Raw genomic sequence first — 24445 nt, 5'->3', positions numbered from 1 at the left:
TTCAATATTACAGCCATAACAACCCGAGAGAAAGTTCGTTGCCAGGCTTGCCCCGAATATACAAGCAAATGACATAAAGGCCATGTTTTCTCGAAGATACAGGGGTCCACACAGTTAAAAGCGAGGCACCCTTCTTATTCGTCATTTTGCTTTCTTGCTCCCCCGATGACCTGAATCTGCCCCCGATGACCTGAATCTGATCCTTGAATACAACTGGCCACTAGATGCATTGTTTAAAAGATCTCGGAAAGAGAACACCACACGTACTGAGATCAAACAGAACGCATCAACATAAATAGCAACTAAAGAAAGAGAATGCCCCTTCTGCAGAGAGCCAAAAGCCACTTGCATTTTTATTCAGAACATTAGAAGTGTTGCTAACAAACTGTACACATTCAGACCTTCCTACACCTTGAAGAATACGACTCTATTTGTATAATGGAGGCTTGGGTAAATCATAACAAGCAACTGGATCTGCTGGTACAATCCTCCAGTTACAGATTTATTGGGAACAGCAGAAAAGATAAGCAGGGTGGAGGAGCTGCAGTCCTTTATCATGAAAGTCTTCGTCCTACAAGAATTAAACCAAGTCAGTCTGAAAACTTTGCTCAAAAGATTCAACTCTGCCTTATTTATCTTCCACCAGAGCACAGTGCTGACACTCGGACTGAGCTTCTAGTTTGGATAATAGCGAATGATGTCACTGATATTCCTGTTCCTGCGATTGTAACTGGAGATTTTAATATGCCTAACCCAAGACACGATCGTGCCAAAGAACACTTTGATGCGAGCCTCTAAACCTTAGGACTGATCCTACTGGGTACGCTTCCGACTAGGGGACAGCAGCATTTGGATTTATTATACCATAATATCACTAATATAAAAAAAAAAAAATCGTTACCCCTCAAACTAAATTCAAGTCAGATCACTGCCCAATATGTTGTGAAATTTCCCCACCCACTTGTGTAGGTGAGCAACATAGCGATGTGCAAACTCGACAGACCAAGAAAATATACTGCCTGAAGTTTATTAAATCTGAAATTATTGTAGAACATCTAAAAACCTACGAGTGGATTGATCTGTACAACAAACCGCTAGATGAGGCTACTGTCTTGATTGTAATAGATCTCTTCATATTGCCTGGGTGCTCTTATTTCTTGCTTATTGCCTGGGTGCCTCAAAAGAGGTAAGGATCACAGACAAAACTTTCAACGAGTATTTAAAACAGGCATTTGTAGCAAGCAAGGCGTACAAGAAATGGAGAAATTCCGGATTCAACGAAGACCGTACTGACTATAAGCAAAAAGATTCATTTCCTTGAAAAAGAAACAGCATGCACGCTACGAAGAGGTTCTCACAAAACTACGACATTCAAAACGAATCGTGAGCAAAGAGGCTACTAAATTCGAAATGGAGGAAACCGCATTCAGACAGTGGGCTAAGGAGAGCTTCGAAAGGCTGCCAGTTGAACGTCAAGCTCGAAATGTACAGAACGACAGGGCGCATTATATTGTTCGGAGTGGCAGGGTTAGAGGGAATGCATTATCCAACGTCGCTATTTCTAGAGAAGATCTCATCAATGCCATTAATTCTTTGCCTACCAAATCTGCGATCGGCACCGACGGGTTCACAATTTTTATTTTAAAAAATATGCAGCGTCTCCATTGTTGTGTTGCTGCACTATTTCAAAACATCCTCAAAGACTGAGTTCTCCCCCGCAGATGGAATCACTACTTTGAGGCCGGTGCCAAAAAGAAGAACCCAAAAGCCTCTTCAGACTTCCGACCTATATCCATCAGTTGTTCTCTTTTAACGCTCTTTCAAAAAGCGATCCTCCCTGCTTTAATCCAACAGTGTTTTGCGCAGCGCACAGGCAACCCCACCTCCATACCATAGTACAAAGAAGATCCACTATTACTAATTTGTTGGAGACTCTTCAGAGTACAAGCTTTAAATGAAAAGGCCCAAATTGATATCGTGTTCTTGACATTATGGGAGATTTCGATAAATGTTTCCTTATCTGTCCTTGAAAATATTTTGTCAGTTTACTTCCGAATTGAGGGCAAACTAATACAGATTATCGAGACCATTTTCAAGCCAAGGCACCTAATCGTACAATATCAAGAATTCCGTGCAGAATACACCCTCACTTGGGGCATCCCTCGGGGAGGTGTTTTATCAGCCTTGCTTTTCGCCATCGCCCTGGAACCTTTTCTATCGCAGAATCGTAGTTTTATTTCATACGCCGATGACTTTAACTGTTCTGTTGTCTCTATCGAACTCGCCCTTGTGGTCAATTCCCACGTCAGCGCTCAACTTCATGAAGTGCATTTATACTTAGGCAAAATAGGTTTATGGCTAAACTCTGACAAGTCATCACAACTCACAATAACAAATAAGAAGATAAAGAATAGAACTGAGTTATCTATAAATGGAGCCCAGATGAAGGAAGTCTGCACCTACAATGACCTTGGATTGACGTGGGATGAGGGCCTTATCTTTAAAAGGCACTTTCAGAACAAAAACTTTCGCTGCTATTTGGGCTATAAGACAGGAGATAACTGGGATTCGGAATCAACATCTACTGACCCAATACATCGAAAGATGTATCGTTCCTGTTTCTCTTCATGTCTCAATTATTTAGTCTTCTGTCCCAAACACCTATATTAGGAAGTTTCTCAGCGTGGAACGCTGGGTGCTCCTGCGGTTGAATAGGATTGACGAGAAGCCCTTCACAATTTCAAAATCCGTACTGTATACAAACTTAAACGTAATTCCATGGATACAGAGGGTCACCAGGCTTAACATTAACACTCTTGCACAACTTCTGACTGGGAGTTTAGATGCCCCTGAAATTGATAATCTTGTGGTCCAGCCAAGCCCTTAGACCCGGCTCTACTCCCCCCCCCCCATAATCTCCGAAGCGCTCTACATCTTAATCCCTACATCACATGGAGGGATTAAGGCTGATGTTTCCTGCCAATACTCTGGAGCTCTTTAGAGATTTCAAAATTGACTTGAACAGTACTGCCAGGAGAAAACTTGTTTACTACGCTACAAATTGAAAGAAGAATGCATTTCGAGAAAGAGGAGTTTGACAGCAAGAGACTTGAAAAGCCCAAGAACTCATAAAAACTGTAATGAACGCTTTAATAGTGGCTTAAAAAGACACTTATAGGACTGTGGTGATATTCCCTTCAGCAGAATGACTGACGTTCAGTTGAGGTGAAAAATGACTGTACTTATTCTTATTTATTCAATTTATGGAAGTGTGTTCTGTCTAATAAGTTATGTTCGATGTATTTATGAGCCACCCTCCTAGATAACTTCTGTACGGGGGTGTTTCATTAATAAACTGATAAAAAAAAAAAATAGGAGGGGGATGAATCGGATTGGTCACTTGAATTCGACGGTTTGATTGTTGATGATCCTTTGCTAAATGCAAAGGATCATCAACAATGCAACAAATAATAATTTGTTGACTGTAAAAATATACCTTCTGTAACAGTTATGTAAATATGTAATTTATAGATGGAATTATTAGTGAATTGTAAATATATCAGTTGTATAATGTATGTACAGAATCATTAATGTGTAAATACCGTATATATTAAACATAAAATGTGTATATAATATTTCGGGACGAGACTACGTGTTCAGTATATGTAACCCACTGCCCGGAAGAGTATCTCGTACCCTGATATGTACTTAGCACCCTCCTGGCACTTTGCCGTCCCGGGGTGGATTCCTTATGGAAATAAACGGATAATAATAATAATAAAGTTGCTGACAACACACATGAGATTAGGCAAACGATGGCTGATTACGAGAAATCTTTGGCAAAGGTTGCAAAGAAAAAAAGGCTTCTTTACTTATGTAATCTCTGGAAGGAAGGGGATGAATCAGATTGATCTACTTGATGTTGGTGGTTCGGTTGTTGATGATCCTGCTGAGTTAGCTGACAAATTGAATGAGTATTGCGCACATACATCCACGCATGACGAATTATATATGGAGGGTGAGGCTAGAAGCTTTTATGGAACTCTAACGAGGACCTAAATGAGTTTGTGATAATTGAGACGAAAGTGGAAGACAAATTGAAGTGTCAGTTATTCTGGTGTTCTTCGTGGGCACTTTGAACGATAAAATGCCATCGAGGTTGGGAACATCGAGTGTACCCGAAATGAGTTTGGAGAGGGCAATTATGTTGCGAGTGGTGATGATTTCTTTCCGAGGGATCATTCCATGCAGCGAATGTAGTATACCCTTAGAGATAGTAAGGGGATGCCCTATTGAGGGATCACAGAAGGTAATACTCAGTCCCCAAGCAGGTAGGTCGGAGGGGCAGAGGACCAGATTTCCGATGCGTAGAGTGCCACCGGTACCGCACAAGTTCAGACAGACCTCCTTATTCCTTTGTGAAGTGGCATCGAGTTGCGTAATAACTTCCGCTTCCTCTATTTTCATTCAACTTCCTCCCACTCGGGGAACTGCAAACGAGGAATAAATAAATAAATCTTTATTTGTCCTACCAAAATTAAAATATAGGTGTACATTGGTAAGTGACAAATTCTCTTCACGGCAGAAAATGCCAGGGGATTACCATAAAATGTGAATAAAAGAATGTCTAAAATATACAGGAAAGGTGATGAAATACAAACTGCGTTACTCATCACTACATTTCTGTGTACAGTCCTGGCAATTGTAATACAAAAGTTCATCTGAACATCACATATCATTGTCAAGCCCCTGGCCTCCTGGCTGTGACGGGCACATTATTGTATCTTTACTATACAATAAAGATTTTCTCTCTCTCTCTGATCAACTTGTGCGAGATGTACACTCGTTGAAATAAGTACACGCAGTTGTTGACAGAAATTCAGACAACTACTCGGCAACACAACAGTAGCCTCAGCGAACCACACTGCGGTTTGTTTCCTATATTTCGAATCTTCTGTGAGGGTCCTTACTAGGTCAATTCCTATACGTGTTAGGAACTGAATTGATTCCAACGCACTGGCGGGTATAAACCCATCTTCAGTCTGTTGGTCTTCATTCTCAAGGATTTTGTACCTCTTAATGCAGATGGCGGGATGTGCCACTCACAAAGCTGCCAGAAGCGTGGTGGTGATATCGTGCCTGCCAGTCATCATTTTGACTGTGGTTATGAATAGTTTCCAGGCAATGATGTCTGGTAAACGCTGCAGTTTAAGCTGTTCAGAGAGCTGCGTGGTCCTTAACTGTTGAGGGAGGTGGTGCTTATGGTTTGTCTACTTCAGCAGCCAGAATTCACTCGCATATATTCTCCTAATGTGGGTGGGGGTGGCTGACGCCCACAATTCGGCGCCATACAAAATGACCGAATACACCGTGGTTCTTAAATATCGTGCGGTTGTTGCAGTCTGTTTCACGTGCAAGAGGTGCTGTTTTGTTGCCCAACGTAAGTAGTTCATTTTCTTTACCATCGGGTCAATATGAGACTTGAACGTAAGTTTCGTATCAAATGTTACTCCGAGATCTCTATGCGTCTCAACAACTGGGATAGATTTGCCATTAAGTTTCGGTGTACGAGCGTAGGAAATTTTTTGAGCGCGTACACCATGATTACAGTCTTCAGTGGATTTAGGGCCAAGCCAAATTTGTCTAAGTACACGAATAAGTTCAGAAGCTTATAATTAATCTGGTCACACAATGCCCTATTGTTCATGGACGGTTGGATGGGTGTTAGGATCTTAATATCGTCTGCATAAGTGCATACATCATCCCTGCCCTTGCAGAACGGGATAATCATGGCGGTAAAGAGGAGTCCAGATAAGACTGCACGCTGTGGAGCTCCTGCATGGAGTTACTGTTTGGAGTATCTGACTGTCTGTATGGTAATAAATGGACCGACAAGCAAGTAGGACCTGTATGAATTTCAGCAAACTTCCTTTTATTTGGAAGGCGTGTTGGAGCAGATGAAGTAAGGGATGTACATCCAGACTGTCGAAGGCTGCTTTTATATCGGCATAAATTATTGCAATTTCCTTTCTGGCTTGGAAAGCATTTAGTATCGCGGCTTGAACTGTGAGGAGGTTAGTAATTGTTGATCTTGCAGTTATTGAATAATGAATTTGTTGAGGCTGTCCAGCCAGTATCTGATTCGACAACTTTGACAAAAGAGCTTTCTCCAGTACTTTTAACAGGGTAGATGCAGTAGATATTGGCCTATAGTGCTCCACAAGGTTAGGCTTTGTAATTTTCGGCATTGGAATTACAGCGTACTTATTCCAGTTCTCAGGGAAAACTCGGCAAGCAAGGATAGAGCTATAAATTGCTTGGAGTGGTTCAATTAGGTAAGGGCTGAGACACTTTACCATGAAGTGGGGGACTCCATCAACTCCAGCTGTGTTAGTTAGCCTGAGGGAGTTAATACTCTGTATTAGTGCTTCTTTGGTGATAGGAACTGACTCTATCTCATTGTCGACTAATTGATCCCACTCAAACTCCCTGACTTGGGACTCATGATATATGCTGGGGGAACTGCTGATGTGGTCCATCCACGCTTCTTTGTCAAGCCCCTGATTTGTGTGACTTTTATGAGTGCAACGAGGTAGCTTTCACCCTGCCAAGTGTGTCTTTCATGTAGCGGTTGATTGCTCTACATTTTTCCCTATTGAATATTGCTCTGGTCCTCGAGTAGTTAATTCTCTCTTGTGTGTCATTAGACAGTTTACATTTTCTGTAGTTTAAAAATGCAGTAAGGCTAGTGTTCCACCAGGTTTTCGATCTTGATGACATCCTTACTACGTTGGAAGCCGCAAATTCTGTAATAGAGTTGATCCAACTGGTTGCGAGAGTTGTTGCAAAGAAGGCATCGCATTTGAGTAGACAATCCCACGGGATACAGCTGGCAGCAAATAAGCATTTATTTGGGTCCAGAAAGGCTGCCCAAATGACAAGCTGGCTCTTAATTTTTTCCTTGAAGTCCACACACGGTAGCATTATGAGCGTTGCAATTGGGGGTATAATCGGAGGGAAAGAACATTAAAAGTAATAAAACCAAATGCGCGCAACAAAAATCCCTCGACGTAAATTTCCGTTTCAAACGAATCCATTGCGCGCCACCACGTGACCACTTTTTAAAATTGATTTTTGTTTTTTCTTTTTCCACTTGCAGATCCCGCCATGAAGTACCGTCGGGCGAAGAAGATGCGCACTCCGCAGCGGGACTCCCCGTGGTTGTACTCCATCGCCATGCGGGCGGCGGTCACCCTCACCGACCTGACTGAAAAGAGTGGGCTGAAGTTCGTTCTGCAGGGGGTGGTCGCCTACTGCGCCGCGGTGCTGCTGGCTCCCGTCGTGGGACTCCTCTTCGTGTCCACGGTCGCCTACAAGGCGGCGGCCCAGCGTCTGCTCGCCTACCGACATCCCGAAGAAGGCCTCCGCGTGGCGTGGCACTCGTCCATGAGGTCGGCGGTGAGCACGTGGCGCCACCACGGCATCGTCACGGTCATGCTGCTCGTTGACGGCTGTCCCGACATTGACGACATCCGAAGCAGGGTCGAGGAGTTCGTGGAGAGTCGTTCGTGCCATTTGCGGCGGATCCTGACCTCTAGGTACGGCTGCTACGTGTGGAAACGCTGCGAACGCTTCTCTGTGGCGGACCAAGTGCGCGTGACGACCGGCAGGTGGCGCGGCCAGGAAATATCCGACGAGAATTTGCACAAATACGTGAGCCACATCTGTGGGCTCGGCCTGCCCGGCGAATACCCCCCGTGGCAGGTGACAGTCGTTCCCCTGAAGAAGAGCTTCTCCGCCGTGTGGTCGCACGCCTTCGTCGTCCGCTACCACCACCTGCTCGACGACCACTTCTTCCTCGACGAGATGTTCGCGTGCACCAGCACCGACCTCCAGACGCAACCTTCGACCTCCGAGCCCGCGTCTTCTCATCTGTGCGGCTTCGCCGACTCCATCAGAGCCGCCCTGGCCATCCCCCTGGTGCTCCTGAGAGAGACCTTCCCGTGGTCGTCCGCGTCCCGACGCAGTCCAACGGACGCCGACGGCGGCTCGCACGCGCTTGCGTGGTCCGAACCCGTGCCCGCCGAGCTGGTGGAGCGGATCCGGGACAAGGTGGGGATGACCACGAACGACGTGCTGCTGTCGTGCATCGCCGGTGCCCTCCGCCAGTACTTCATCATGATGGAGGGTTTCATCCCCGACGACGTCCTCTCCGTGCTCCCCGTGTACCCGGACTCGACCTTGCTGTGTGCGGAGAAGCCCCTCGGGTGCCTCACCGTCAGCTTGCCGCTCTGGAAGGCGGACTCGTTGTCCCGACTGGCGCTGCTGAAGCGCCATCTAGCGGCAGCGAGAAGTCATCGCGACAGGTACAACGCCAGCCGGCTGGTCGCTCGCTCCCTCCCGAGGGTTCTGCCGCCCCCGTTGACGAGGACCTTCGTCCACCTGGTCACCAGGAAGTACCCGGTGCTCATCAGCAACGACTACGTGGCGCCATCTTCTGCCACCTTCTGGAACTGCGTGCTGCGAGCCGTTCTCTACTGGAGGGCGCCCTTGGCCAACGTCGGTAAGTGAGACCACACGAGGAGCGCCTTTCTTCTGTCAATTTTAAATGTTCCATTGCGCAGGCGCCAATTTCTCGGCAGTGAATGGCGAGATGCGAGTTATCTGTAACGCGTGGCGCGTTAACCTTTGACTCCCGAGGTCGGATGTGCGCATACACGCGACCTCAATTTGGACGACCGAAGTATTTAGTCCTACGAGAGAGAGAGAGAGAATCGGATCCAACAGACAGAAAATTTATTACATCGAGTAGGGGTACCGTTATTAAAAAAAGGTTGAAAACCACTGATATAGGACATGGCCTACTGATTCCTCAGCCCCAAAGAAGGTTGGAGTTCAAGCTACCATGCCCTGTAAGCAAGAACGTGCCAAAAAGACGTGTCACAATTGATCTCGTCCCAAACAACTTCGTTTCTTCCTTCACTTTATCACCCACTGTGAAATTTGTTGTCGCAATTTGGCGTGGTCCCCCGTGGCACTCCAGTGGCTCTTCCACCTGTTTGCGCCGCTCGCACTTGAATCTTAATCCCGTATTCTTGGTAGCGGTGGTTCTACCGCTGTTCCATCCAAAATGTCCTGGAATGGACTTAGTTGAAAATGCGGCAATCAAAAGATTTCACCAACATTTTCCACGTATATTGTTCGATGTTTTCAACAAATGTCTATTAGAGGGACCCTTCTAAATTTTTAGAAGATTGCGTTATTAAAGATACGCCCTATGTCCCTTTTAGGAAAGCTTTGAGAGATTATTAGCGCTTACGATGCAGAAGGTTTTGGCTACAAGTAATACGATTTTTAATTCACAATTCGGCTTTAAGAGAGGCATCCTCCACTGAAGATGCCATCACAGATTTCGTGAATCCGCGTAAAACTACAGACAAGAAATACACGATGGTTGTTTTTATCGATTTTGAGGGCGCTTTCGATACACTCTGGTGGGAGAGCGCCCTCGGGTCACTTCGAGAGGCAAATGTGATGATTGTAAATTGAAAGGGTTTGTATCTTTGAATTACAAGTGTTTGGAATGCTTGTAATAAAATTCGGGGTCATTTTAATTTCGGTTTTCTGTAGTCCGATTGAAGCCAGGTGTTGTTCAAGGTGACGGATGTTTTATTTGCCCGCAGAGTGCGCTGAGGACTTGATTTTTGCAAATATGACATCAGCGTATGACGAAGCCTATTTGGGATGTCCGGAAGGGCTCTAGAGCTGCAGCGAACCGGGTTGAAGCTAGGACTCTCCCTCCTGGAACTCCCGTATTAGTAGCACATGCTCTTAGGTGGCTGTGATGTCAGATGTCTAGGATGCGTGATTCATTTAATTAGAAGGGTTATTAGCTGTAATGGACAAGTAATTCTTGAGAATGAAGATTCTGTTTTGTCACATGCTCTTTTGATATCGAAGAATTACATCAAGTTGTGTCCTGTTGTTGGGAACTTTCTGGTTAAGATGTCCACGAGGTTGGTATTAGTAGGAGATAAGGGGCCACTGTGGTTGAAACGGTGGCCTGGAATGGAGGGATGAATCGCTTTCCCAGAAATATTTTGTTCAAGAAGGAACCCACATCTGATATTAGTTGGTCGGAAATTTTTCAGTCCTTTGTGATTCTTCTCCTTCCGACTGGACTGACATAAGTGTTCCAGATTTTTGGGTTCTTCCCATTATCTAAGATTTGATTCAAAAATAAAAATTTGGAACAAGAGGTCTATGGTGTTTGCACTGGATTTTGACTATAAAGAGAGGAAACTTGTCTGGTCCACAAGTGTTTTTGGTGTTAACTTCTTGATTTCAATCAGATTGCTGAGGGCGGTGCTGGGGATTAGAATTAGGGATTTTAACGGAAGACTGAAACGTGGAACAGATTTATTTATGCAGTTAGTCAGCCAGATTAAAAGGTCAGTCCTTTGTGTTTATTCTTTCAATGTGATCTGCTTTTGGAATCTTTTGGACCGTTTCAGTTTTAGGGGCTACTTGTTTGCAAGTTGACCTTTGTCTTAAGAGAAGAGCTCTTGCCTTCTTGAAGGCACATCACCTAACATCCGGTAGGCTGTCTGTTTTTGGCGGAAGGTTTGTTTTCATTCTATTTTCTCATTGGAATGTTCTTGACTTATTCGAACTTCTTTTGCAACTCCCTCTTTGGCTATTTCATAAAGTTTTTCTACTAGATGATCTAATACTTCAAGGTATACATGCTACCACTTGAATTCTCAGTCATTTGAAGGTGATTTCTAGTTTCAGGAATTTCGTGGAGAAGACCAATTTTCTCTCTGATTGGTGGTCAGTTTTGGCGGCTTCTGCATTATGATTTTCCTGTAGGGAGATTTTCAAATGGGTTGTGATCAGAGTAGAATTTGAAAGATGAGGTGATCAAGGAGATGTCGTAAGGCCTGTGGAATAGTTGATCCACTATAATACCTGTGATCACGGTGAAATAATTTGAGATTTGGGAGGTCAAATTATACTTTTGATTGCTCGGTGTGATCTGGGGAAAGACGTTACACGACACGAATTTTGGTGTATTTATCAGATTAGACCGGAATCGGTCTTGAAAGTTGTTTGTTAGGTTGTTCCCTTTTGGAGTTTAAACCCTCGTTAATAGAAACGCCTTCCTCCCCACACCCGGTGGTAAAGATCCGAATTCTAGTCCCATCGATGACGGGAGGAATTTTTATGGGTCTTTTTCACATCGTGGCTGAGTTAGTCGGTCTCAGGCGAGGGTATTGTGGTTTCCGTTCAGCAGAACAGAAATTCGACCACTGAACACGCACAATTTGTAGACAATATACAATATTATTATTATTATTATTATCTGTTTATTTCTCTTTCGAGACACCCATAGACAGCACGTGGCTAGAGGGTGTGGTTACATTATAGTATTTACAAGCATGTTTACATGAACTTATTTACAAAATCTGGAAATGCAAAAACACAGAATATGTGGTTAATGAATTAATTGTTAAGTTGGTTTAATTAATTGCGAATGGTTGTTAAATGCTAAATATTATTATATAAATTATTAAATTAGTCTTCTTATTATATTTATACTTGCCGATATGACTCCAACCACAACCAGGAGTTTAAGAGAAAAATATTTGGGGGGCTAGTTTAGGTTATCAAGGTGGCTTACCAGATTTCTGTTATAGAAACATCATTCTTCCATCAGGAACAGGGACAGTGGTTTATTTAGTTTGCTGATGAGGCTTTTGACGTTTTGGATGGAACAGTTAATTAAATTGGAAGAATCTAGGATTGATATTCTTCGTTTGTTGATTGCTGTGTGGAACGGTTGATTTTGTTGACTTAACCATTCTCGCTTCGATCCTGGTTGATGTATTGTTCGACCAGTGTTCTGGTGGTTACCCAATATTCGTGTTTAGTCTCTCTTTTTGGTTATGTGGTCAGAACACGAGGAAAGAGCCATATGTAGACATGTATAGCACCTTATGTAGGACGGCATTTGAACGAAAGTTCAACTCCGCTTTTGTACACTCTGATGGTTACAGAACACTGAAGAAGGCCAGAAATGTGTGTAACGTTATGTTCGTGCAGTGTGTATGTGTGTGTGTGTGTGTGTGTGTTTAATTGTTTCTGGCCGTTTTGTGACCAGGCAGGCGATTATCTGGAAAGCCTACCCAGTGTCCATCTACACCACACTACGCATGTACCATGGCCAACCGCAATAGCCGCGCACTGAATGTCCAAATAGTTGGGAACCATTCAAAAGAACCTCCGTGCCGGCAACAGCGCGCGCGCACACACACTCACTTCCAGGAGAAGGACACACGAAGAAATGAAAAAAATAGCATAAAGTAAAAAAACACTTTATCCACGTCTTTGCCCACCGCATTAGCATTAGTAGAGGCATTTGATGCAAGAAAGCAAGCTTATGCAGCATCAGCCAAAAAAAAAAAAAAAAAAAAAACACCCCCACTTCCACTTCACCCCTCTGTTCGTTCAAAATACCTGTCCAGCTGAGCCTTAAACTTATTTAGGCTATCAACCTCCACCACAAGGGATGGAAGTCTGTTCCACTAAACAACCACCCGCTGGCTAAAGGCAAATTTCCGCACGTCTATCCTACATCTGACTTTCCTCAGTTTGAGTTTATGCCCTCTCAGGTGATTTTTCTGAGCTAGAGGAAGAATCCCATCAGCATTGAGCATGCTTAAACCATTCAAGGCTTTATACACCTCTATCAGATCACCCCGCTGGTACCTAGTCTCCAGACACTGTAATTTGCAAAACTTAAGCCTTTCTTCGTAAGAGAACCCCTTTGTTCCATTCACTAATCTTGTTGCCCTTCTCTGTACTCGTTCCAGCAGCTCTACATCCTTCCTGAAATGAGGCCTCCAGGCCTGTATACAGTACTCTAGGTGTGGTCTGACCATTGCCTTATACAATGGAATAATCACCTCCTTATCCCTGCTAGAAAAATTCCTATATATCATTGACAATACACCATGAGCTACTCTTGCAGCTCGTCTGCACTGCTCAGAGAACTTCATATCTGCCTGCCCCACCACCCCCAAGTCCCTTTCATTCTCTACCACTGTCAGTGTAGTACCACAGAGTTGACACATTGTTCTGGGCTTGCTGTTTCCCATGTGTAGTACTTTGACAAATGTAATGTTAAACTTCATTTGCCACCTCTCAGCCCATCTGCTCAATCTTTCCAGATCCTGTTGCAGCAGCATAGTGTCAGTAGTGTCCTTGACAACCCTGCCAACTTTTCTATCGTCTGCAAACTTGGCCATTAAGCTTGATATACCATCATCAATATCATTTATAAATACAGAAAACGACAATGAACCCAAATCTGAACCCTCGGGGACTCCACTAATAATATTAGTCCACGATGAGCAGTGTCCGTTAATTACCACTATCTGTCTTCTGCCCCTCAACCACCACTTTATCCATAGCAGCAATTTGCCTCCAATGCCACACTGCTCCAATTTGTGCAGCAGTCTTCCATGTGCAACAGTATCAAAAGCCTTTCTAAGATCCAAGTATATAATATCAAAGGTATTCCCTGCATCCAGTTCTTTTGTGACTGCATCATAGTATCCAGTCAAGTTGGTCAGGCAAGACTTCCCCTTAACAAAACCATGCTGTGTCCGAGCTATAACTGAAGTCTTGTCTAAATGATCCTGCAGTGCTTCTTTAACCAGTGCCTCCATTAATTTTCCTGGAACAGAAGTTAAGCTCACAGGTCTATAATTACTTGTGTCAGCCTTTGATCCTCCTTTGTGAATTGGGGTCACATTTGCACATTTCCAGTCTATGGGTACCTCCCCTGAGTCCAAGGACGCTCTCATAATTATGGCTAAGGATTTGCTTACTTCCTCTGCTGCCTCTTTTAATATAACTGGATAGATCCCATCCACCCCGGGTGCCTTTCTTGTGTTTATCTTCAACAGTTTCTCCTCCACTTTACTCCCAGTTATTTCAAGATTCTGTACCTTACTGCTAGAGTTGAATACACCTCTGACATTCCCCTTGCTGAATAACTCCTCATGTGTGAATGTCGATGCAAAATATTCATTTAGTTTGTTAGCTACCTGAGCAGGGTCATCAACAGTTGACCCATCAATATCAAGTGGACCAATCTGATTCATCGCGTTCTTTCTAGAGTTTACATAAGTAAAGAACTCTTTGCTGTTTTTCTTCGCATCCCTTGCCAAGGATCTCTCGTAATCTGCCTTCACCTGCCTAACCTCCTTTGTAACTTGGTTGCATATCAACTTGTATCTATCATAGGCTTCTGTGTCATGTGTTAATTTGTAAGTATCCCATGCATTTTTCTTCTGTGCCACATGTCTCATTAGTTCATCTGTCATCCATTTTGGCCTAAACCTTGAACAATAGTGAGGAATCCATGGGAGTGATGGACCTGTCCATCACTCCCATGGATCCCTCACTACATTGCTCCAACTTTCTGCGCCTGCTCAGATGACTCCAACACTGTAAGAGGACTGCTCCCTGGAGGATAAATTAGCATGATAACATGCTGTTGTGTCATATGTAAATTTTCCATTTGCTTTCATTTCATTACACTTGTATAATTAGTAATAAGATTATTTTTTCTCCTATCTCATCCTTGTTTATTGCAGTGTATTAGCCTTTATAACCTTTATATTAGACTTTTACCTTGTATTAACCTTTACTGTAAACCCCTGGCTTCCAGCCGTGAAGGGTTTTGTGTAGGGCATATGCATTTTGTATACAATAAAGATTTCTTCTTCTTTTTCTTAATATTTCTTAGTTGGTATGTAAAGCCTAGTAGCTTCCAAGATAAGTACTTTGAATGCTTCCCATTTTGAATTTGCTGTTGGTAACATCATCAGTTGGTCCCACTGTATAGAATTTAAATACTGTCTCAGTCCATCGTAGTCGCCTTTACGAAAGCAATAACCCTTCCCTTTACCCCTAATGGTAGTTACCTCTTTGAGTAAATCCCACTTCAGCACACTGTGATCACTGCCACCTAGTGGTTCATTTATCTGCAGATTCTTAATGCATGAAGAATCATTGGTGATAATCAGATCAAGAGTATTACTCCCTGAAGTTACCTCCCGAACATGCTGATGTAGAAAACAACCATCCAATAAATTCACAAAAACCTTGTTATTGTGTGAGTGACCAGCCCCCAAACTCCAGTCAATATCTGGGAAATTAAAATCTCCCATTATAAGACACTCTGATTTACTGGCCCACTCTATTTCCCTGTACAGTTCCTTATTATACTCATCAGAGTCATTAGGCCTATAGCACACTCCTACTCTCAGTTTTGATCTCCCAATGCTTATGTCACACCAAACTTAAGGCAGCGTTGCCCAAAGTAGTCCACAAGCAGAAAAGATGTACAATCAAACAGAAGTAATAATGTCATCCAAAAACGAGATGTGCAAGGCAGGAACAAGTTCTACAGTAGACATCGGCCCTGGAAAGATTGTGCAAGGCTCAAGGGGTAGAATTTTTTTCAGCCTGGACTGTACTTGTTAACAGGAGAGATTGCTTCTACAGGGATGGGATACACTTAAATAGAAAGGGTGCAAGAATATTTGCTGATGCTATCGAGACAGTGTTAGGTGGGTCGGAAAACTGCTAGCTTGGGGGGAGACAAAGACTAATGGATTAACAGTAGCCACTGGCAGAGGTGAAAGAGATTCTTGCACTGCTTCTATTGGAATGAGCAGAAGCCTGAAAAACAAGATTCAGGATATTTCAGAGACTGCTGGAAGTCATTGCGGTACAAGTAAACACATGGGTTGTGTTAGGGCAGCTAAGAATAGAAACAGGTGCAGATATACTTGCGTGTACACCAATGCTAGGAGTTTAGTAAATAAATTTGATGAATTTGAGGTATTGCTCAAAACATCAAAGGCAGATATTGTTGGGATATCAGAGACGTGGTGTCACACAGATATAAGGGATGCGGAACTGCAATTTGGGGAGTACAACGTCTACAGAAAGGATAGACTGGATAGGAAGGGAGGAGGGGTTATGCTATTAGTTAAGAAATACATAAAATCCAAGGAAGTGAAGCCAGTGGACATCGCTGGACAGTGCAGTGTCGAGTCAGTTTGGTGTGACATAAGCATTGGGAGATCAAAATTGAGAGTAGGAGTGTGCTATAGGCCTAATGACTCTGATGAGTATAATAATATATTGTACAGGGAAATAGAGTGGGCCAGTAAATCACAGAGTCTTATAATGGGAGATTTTAATTTCCCAGATATTGACTGGAATTTGGGGGCTGGTTACTCACACACTAGCAGGGCTTTTGTGGATTTATTGGATGATTGTTTTCTACATCAGCATGTTAGGGAGGCAACTAGAGGGAGTAATACTCTTGATTTGATTATCAGCAGTGATTCTTCATGCCTTAAGAATCTGCAGATAAATGAACCACTAGGTGGCAGTGATCACAGTGTGCTGAAGTGGGATTTACTTAAAGAGGTAACTACCATTAGGGGTAAAGGGAAGGGTTATTGCTTCGATAAAGGCGACTACGATGGACTGAGACAGTATTTAAATTCAATACAGTGGGACCAACTGATGATGTTACCAACAGCAAATTCAAAATGGGAAGCATTCAAAGAACTTATCTTGGAAGCTACTAGGCTTTACATACCAACTAAGAAATGTTGTTCAAGGTTTAGGCCAAAATGGATGTCAGATGAACTAATGAGACATATGGCAGAGAAGAAAAATGCATGGGATACTTAAAAATTAACACATGACACAGAAGCCTATGATAGATACAAGTTGATATGCAACCAAGTTACAAAGGAGGTTAGGCAGGCGAAGGCAGATTACGAGAAATCCTTGGCAACGGATGCAAAGAAAAACAGCAAAGAGTTCTTTACTTATGTAAACTCTAGAAGGAAGGGGATGAATCAGATTGGTCCACTTGATATTGATGGGTCAACTGTTGATGATCCTGCTCAGGTAGCTAACAAACTAAATGAATATTTTGCATCGACATTCACACATGAGGAGTTATTCAGCGAGGGGAATGCCAGAGGTGTATTCAACTTTAGCAGTAAGCTACAGAATCTTGAAATAACTGCGAGTGAAGTGGAGGAGAAACTGTTGAAGATAAACACAAGAAAGGCACCCGGGGTGGATGGGATCTATCCAATTATATTAAAGGAGGCAGCAAAGGAAGTAAGCAAACCATTAGCCATAATTATGAGAGCTTCCTTGGACTCAGGGGAGGTACCCATAGACTGGAAATGTGCAAATGTGACCCCAATTCACAAAGGGGGATCAAAGGCTGACACAAGTAATTATAGACCTGTGAGCTTAACTTCTGTTCCAGGAAAATTAATGGAGGCACTGGTTAAAGAAGCACTGCAGGATCATTTAGACAAGACTTCAGTTATAGCTCACACACAGCATGGTTTTGTTAAGGGGAAGTCTTGCCTGACCAACTTGATTGGATACTATGATGCAGTCACAAAAGAACTGGATGCAGGGAATACCTTTGATATTATATACTTGGATCTTAGAAAGGCTTTTGATACTGTTGCACATGGAAGACTGCTGCACAAATTGGAGCAGTGTGGCATTGGAGGCAAATTGCTGCTATGGATAAAGGGGTGGTTGAGGGGGAGAAGACAGAGACTGGTAATCAATGGACACTGCTCATCGTGGACTAACGTTATTAGTGGAGTCCCTCAGGGCTCAGTGTTGGGTCCATTATTGTTTTCTGTATTTATAAATGATATTGATGATGGTATATCAAACTTAATGTCCAAGTTTGCCGACGATACGAAGGTTCGCAGGGTTGTCAAGGACACTACTGACACTATGCTGCTGCAACAGGATCTGGAAAGGTTGAGCAGATGGGCTGAGAGGTGGCAAATGAAGTTTAACATTGACAAATGTAAAGTACTACACATGGTAAAAAGCAACCACAGAGTAACGTATCAACTGTGTGGTACTACACTGACAGTGGTAGAGAATGAAAGGGACTTGGGGGTGATTGTGCAGGCAGATATGAAGTTCTCTGAGCAGTGCAGACGGGCTGCAAGAGTAGCTCATGGAGTATTGTCAATGATATACAGGAATTTTTCCAGCAGGGATAAGGAGGTGATTATTCCCTTGTATAAGGCAATGGTCAGGCCACACCTAGAGTACTGTATACAGGTCTGGAGGCCTCATTTCAAGAAGGATGTAGAGCTGCTGTAACGAGTACATAGAAGGGCAACAAGATTAGTGAATGGAACAAAGGGGTGCTCTTACGAAGAAAGGCTTAAGTTTTGCAAATTACAGTGTCTGGAGACTAGGCACCAGCGAGGTGATCTGATAGAGGTGTACAAAGCCTTGAATGGTTTAAGCATGCTCAATGCTGATGGGATTCTTCCTCTAGCTCAGAAAAATCACCTGAGAGGGCATAAATTCAAACTGAGGAAAGACAGATGTAGGATAGACGTGCGGAAATTTGCCTTTAGCCAGCGGGTGGTTGGTTGGTGGAACAGACTTCCATCCCTTGTGGTGGAAGTTGATAGCCTAAATAAGTTTAAGGCTCAGCTGGACAGGTATTTTGAACGAACAGAGGGGTGAAGTGGAAGTGGGTTTTTTTTTTTTTTTTGGCTGATGCTGCATAAGCTTGCTTTCTTGCATCAAATGCTTCTACTAATGCTAATAAATCTGTTCTGTTAATCTGGAGTGGTATCAGAAGTCGCTGGTTAATGACGGTATCACTGAGCAGAGGAAATATTTAGTTGCAGAGTCTTGATAAAGGATGAGCCAGAGAAGTGCAGCATTTCTTAAAACCTTTTGCGTGTTCTTGAAAACCAAATTTTGTACATGACGTCATCGGTAGAACGGTTGCATTTCCGTTTGTGAAGTGTCTTCAGTTTGATTGCTTGCATTAACATTGAACGATTTCCTTCAATTAAAGGCAGCATTGCAGAAGGTTTGAAGAGCCTGGAAATTGTTGATAGATGTGAGGAAAGAGGCATTATAGAGTAATTTGTCCTGATGAGTTTCAAGTCGTTCTGTCGTCCCTTTTGTGGTTGGGCTCAGCCTTGAGATAAAACGTTTCCCTCGCGTTTGGACAGTTGCGAATTGATGAAGTGATGAGGATTAGTCGTTCTGTTGTCTAGTGGGTATCCATTGACGTAGCAGTGGCATGTGATGCAAGAAAACAAGTGTATGAGCTTATGCAGCATCAGCCAAAAAAAAAAAAAAAAAAAAAACACCACCATTCCCTACAAATGCCTGTCCACTTCCTCCTTAATTAACCTATCAACTTCCACAACCACTGATGGAAGTTTGTTCCAGCAATTAACCATCCGCTGGCTAAAGACAAATTTTCGCATATTTATTCTACATCTGTCCTTTCTTAATTTGAATTTATGCCCCCTTAGGTTCGGGGTGTAAAAAAAAATGTAAGTTTACAATAATTACACAAGTGCGTATATTTACAATATTGTTTACAAGTTCACTCATTGTCAAGATTATAGTTGAAGTAAGCAGTGCGCTTCTGAGATGCTCTTCACTCTGTACTGTTTGCTTTCGGAGTATTTCACAGGGTGGTCTATTGTCAATGAATTGAAAAGGTTCACTGCGTTGTTTGGGAAAAAGTTCTTCAGACAGCACAGGTTGGATAGTGTCGGATGCAACGGTAGGTAGGGACTGTCATTACTGCGTCCAGCACGTGGAATAGAGATAAGTGCTCGAAGACTGGGGGGCGTCAATCACACCAGTAAGCATCTGAGAAAGAAGAAGAATATTCCTGGATGCAATGTGAACTCTCCAGGGAATGATATTTAAGTTGGCATATAAAACAGCCCTGGGGTCAGAGGGTGAATGCGCTGCCCGTGACTCTGTTCATCCAATCCATCGCATTACCCAGTACTCGACTGAGAGGAATCTATTTATATACGACGTCGGGGCAGAAGACCAGATTGGTGATGCATACACGTGATCACAATGGGTTGTAGGCGCCGCTGGAGGTATCCCCCGACTTCATGTACACTCAGTAACCCCCTCAGCTCTTTGTCGAATTGCCCGCATCGCCGAGAAAGTCTTCGTTTTCATGGAAGTATTCCAGTAAAACAAATTCTTTGTGCTGAACACATCAAGCATCTCCGAGTTATGTTAGACGACAAATCGAGCTTTCTACCGCACGTCAACACTCTAACGCAAATCCTTACTTTTCGGAATCTGTTATATTGATATTTAGGGGTGACTGGAGAGTGAGTAAAAAGAACTTTGTCTTGTACTACAAGACGGTCTTTCTCTCCATTGTTTTATACGATGCTTCTGCGGGGTACAAAAGACCTGATTACAAAAAAAAAATTATTTCACTGCAGAGAATCGTGCTTCTTGCTATGTATCGTGTTCTGAGAACAATCTGTACTAATGATGTGCAGGTCACTGAGGGAAAATTGAATCCTTTACCTATTAGCATAGTGAAGGCACATATGCAGAAAGCAAGCTTATATAACATCAACCAAAAAAAAAAAAAAAAAAACCCTTATTTCACCCATCCAATCGCTCCCAAATTTTGTCAAGTTCTGCCTTGAATCTATTTAAGCTATCAACTTCCACGACAAGGGATGGAAGTCGGTTCCACCAACCAACCACCCGCTGGCTAAAGGCAAATTTCCGCACGTCTATCCTACATCTGTCTTTCCTCAATTCGAATTTATGCCCTCTCAAATGATTATTCTGAGCAACAGGAAGAATCCCATCAGCATTGAGCATGCTCAAACCATTCAAGGCTTTATACACCTCTATCAGATCACCTCGCTGGTGCCTAGTCTCCAGACACTGTAATTTGCAAAACTTAAGCCTTTCTTCGTAAGAACACCCCTTTTTCCATTCACTAATCTTCTTGCCCTTCTCTGTACTCGTTCCAGCAGCTCTACATCCTTCTTAAAATGAGACCTGTAAACCATCCTTCTCCAGACCTGCATACCATTCTTGTATAAGGCAAAGGGATAATCACATAGTTATCCCTGCTACAACAATTTCTGTATATCATTAACAAGACACCACGAGCTACTCTTGCAGCCCGTCTGCACTGCTCAGAGAACTTCATATCTACCTGCACAATTATCCCCAGGTCCTTTTCATTCTCTGCCACTGTCAGTGTGGTATATGGCGCCTCCATAGCCAGGTGGGAAGAAGCAGTAGTGCATAGCACACACTTCTTAATTAGACCGGTGTTCGAGCCCGTCACCACCAAATACGGAGAATGCGGAAAGGTCAGGGAATGACCACTGCATATTCCCGAAGCAATATTATTATTATTATTATCTTTATTTTCTCCTAAGAGACACCCGCTTACAGCTATTAACCAGGGGGTGCACATTCATATATACAAATATACGTTATATACATAATTATCTATTTATAATTTAAAATTATACAAATTATACAATGTCTAAATTATACATTTTCTAAATCATACATTGTCTAATTAATTATATTATACACATCATTGCCTTATTTTACATGACAGGCAGATCGAGAGAGAGCACAAGCATAATTTACAATTTTACAAGGAATTAGAGAATGTTCTCATCTACACCACTATTTACATCGAGTTCACAGAAAGAGAAGACGTCCAATATAAACATAACAGGAGCAAAAACAGTCCCGACCAGTTCATTTTTCATTTCCTGCATTCTCTTTTGTTTCCCTCTGTCGGCATCACTCAACATTTATAGGTGGAGTAATGCCTTTTGAAACACTTCGGTCCTGTACCTCTTCTCTGCGCAAAGCCTTTCTGGGTCTGCTTGAAGATCGTTGAACATTTTAATCGTGTTCAAAGGAAAAAATCGCCAAAGGCTTTCCAGCTGTGTGAGCGCGCTACTGATTGGAAGGGATGTTGATCTATTCGCCCACCTTTGCGTCATGTGGGGCCGAGTCAGCAGGTGGTCAGTTTTCGGCGAGTCGACTCTTCCGGTCTGTAGTTTTGCAAGCGTGAGGATGTTCTTGGTGACAATAATGTGAGACCAAGGCGTGACATCCAAGTTGGCATATAAAATGGTTCTTGAGATTGTAAATGGCTGCGAAGTGATTCTGTTTAACCATCTCAGCATCCAGTACTCTAAACCCAGGAAAGCCTTGATGGTAACATCTGGGGCAGAAGACCAAATCTGAGATGCGTAGAGAGGGATGGGGATGACGCATCTTAAAATATATTGTTTAACAAGGTCGGGATTCCTGATACCTACCAGTTCCCCTCTTGTGGTCCATAGCGCTAGATAAGTTTTCTTCTTTACATGTCGGAAATGGAATGTGAAGATTATGTTATCGTCCCATTTCAGACCAAGATCAATATGTGTCCTGACTTTTTTGACCACACTGCCATTTACGCGTATTGATATGTGGTTTTTTAATACCTTGTTGGTGAAAACCATTTGGGCTGTCTTGTGTTCATTTAGTCGGAGCCCCATGCAATTAAGGTATTCTTGCAACTCGGCGATTTTGGAGTTTGCTTCGTTGTTGCATTGTAAAGATGTGTTTTGGTCATTCGAGGTGACGAAATATTTCAAGTCGTCTGCATATACGACAAATTGCTTTTGATTTTGGGTCAGGAAGGGATGCAGTGCTGTTGCGAAGAGAGTAGCAGAGAGGACACCACCTTCTGGGACTCCCCTGTTGACTTGGAAGGTCTCTTTGGAAGTTCCATTTATGGCAGTGATGTGTCTCTCCCTCAAAGAACTCGTTATTATAGCTAATACGTGCCCAGTTATATGGAAATATTCCTCCAAGATGATAGTAATAGCCGAGATGGATATTCTGTCGAAAGCGGATGCAACGTCTAAGAAGACAATGTCTAATTGCTGTCTGAAGTTAAGGGCTTGTTGTATTCGAAATAGAGTCTCCATGAGATTGGTGGTAGTAGATCTTTGTGGGATCACTGAATGAAGGTACTCCGGTCTATGCCCGAAGCAGTGATGGTTGATGGTATTTAAAATGGATTTCTCAAATATTTTTTGAAACGAACATCCAATTGCAATAGGCCTGTAGTCTTTGGCGGATTTAGGATTGCTATTTTTGGGAACAGGTTTAACGAAATACGTATTCCATATCTTCGGAAAGTGGTTTTCACTTAAAATTTTGTGGAAAATGTGAAGGAGCAGATCTATGATGTATACACTGCTGGTCTTAATCACGAAGAGCGGGAATTTATCAGGCCCAATTGTGGCTTTATTCCTGAGGCTATTCACAGCGGCTTTAATGTCATCTCTAGCGATACTGATTTGAGACAGTTCAGGATAGAACTCTGTCTTCAGTTTGCTAATTGCTTCACGGATTTTCTCTGTGTTGACTTCACTTTCAACTTGATTTTCTGCTAGAGGAGTTCCAAAGGTGGCTTGGGTCCATTCTGAGAAGATGTGCTCGGGCATTATATCCGTACGCCTTTTCTTATTATATATCCTGCTTCCTTTCTTTAAATGTGATCGCACCATGTCATAGTGAGCCATGTCAATATGACTTGAGTTGCTAATGCTCTTAAAAACCAAATAACAACAACCATCATCAATATCATTTATAAATACAAAAAACAACAATTAACTCAACAGTGAATCCTGAGGGACTCCACTAATAACCTTAGTCCACAATGAGCAGTGTCCATTGATTACCACTCTCTGTCTTCTCTCACTCAATCACCCCTTTATCCATAGCAGCAATTTGCCTCCAATGCCACACTGCTCCAATTTGTGTAGCAGTCTTCCATGTGCAACAGTATCAAAAGCCTTTCTAAGATCCAAATATATAATATCAAAGTTATTCCCTGCATCCAGTTCTTTTGTGACTGCATCATAGTATCCAGTCAAGTTGGTCAGGCAAGACTTCCCCCTTAACAAAACCATGCTGTGTCCGAGCTATAACTGAAGTCTTGTCTAAATGATCCTGCAGTGCTTCTTTAACCAGTGCCTCCATTAATTTTCCTGGAACAGAAGTTAAACACATAGGTCTATAATTACTTGTGTCAGCCTTTGATCCTCCTTTGTGAATTGGGGTCACATTTGCACATCTCCAGTCCATAGGTACCTTCCCTGAGTCCAAGGAAGCTCTCATAATTATGGCTAAGGGTTTGCTTACTTCCTTTGCTGCCTCCTTTAATATAACTGGATAGATCCCATCCACCCCGGGTGCCTTTCTTGTGTTTATCTTCAACAGTTTCTCCTCCACTTTACTCGCAGTTATTTCAAGATTCTGTAGCTTACTGCTAGAGTTGAATACACCTCTGGCATTCCCCTCGCTGAATAACTCCTCATGTGTGAATGTCGATGCAAAATATTCATTTAGTTTGTTAGCTACCTGAGCAGGGTCATCAACAGTTGACCCATCGATATCAAGTGGACCAATCTGATTCATCCCCTTCCTTCTAGAGTTTACATAAGTAAAGAAC

General features: G+C 42.8%; 1 protein-coding gene across 1 annotated transcript in view; it reads left to right on the top strand.

Annotated features, from left to right (window-relative positions):
* LOC150086328 (uncharacterized) overlaps nt 1-24445 on the top strand; it is a 193285-nt gene that overhangs the window by 57520 nt on the left and 111320 nt on the right. Inside the window, exon 2 of the mRNA XM_090372545.1 lies at nt 7160-8563. Within this exon, the coding sequence (XP_090228671.1) occupies nt 7168-8563 (1396 nt within the window). The 5' untranslated portion in view covers nt 7160-7167. The remainder of the gene's footprint in view (nt 1-7159; nt 8564-24445) is intronic.

This window comes from Mastigoproctus giganteus, chromosome 4, assembly GCF_048544385.1.
Source record: "Mastigoproctus giganteus isolate SK-2022 chromosome 4, ASM4854438v1, whole genome shotgun sequence".
Taxonomy (NCBI): domain Eukaryota; kingdom Metazoa; phylum Arthropoda; class Arachnida; order Uropygi; family Thelyphonidae; genus Mastigoproctus; species Mastigoproctus giganteus.
The sequence above is the reverse complement of the archived record's forward strand: the minus strand, read 5'-3'. Positions and strand labels throughout refer to the sequence as shown.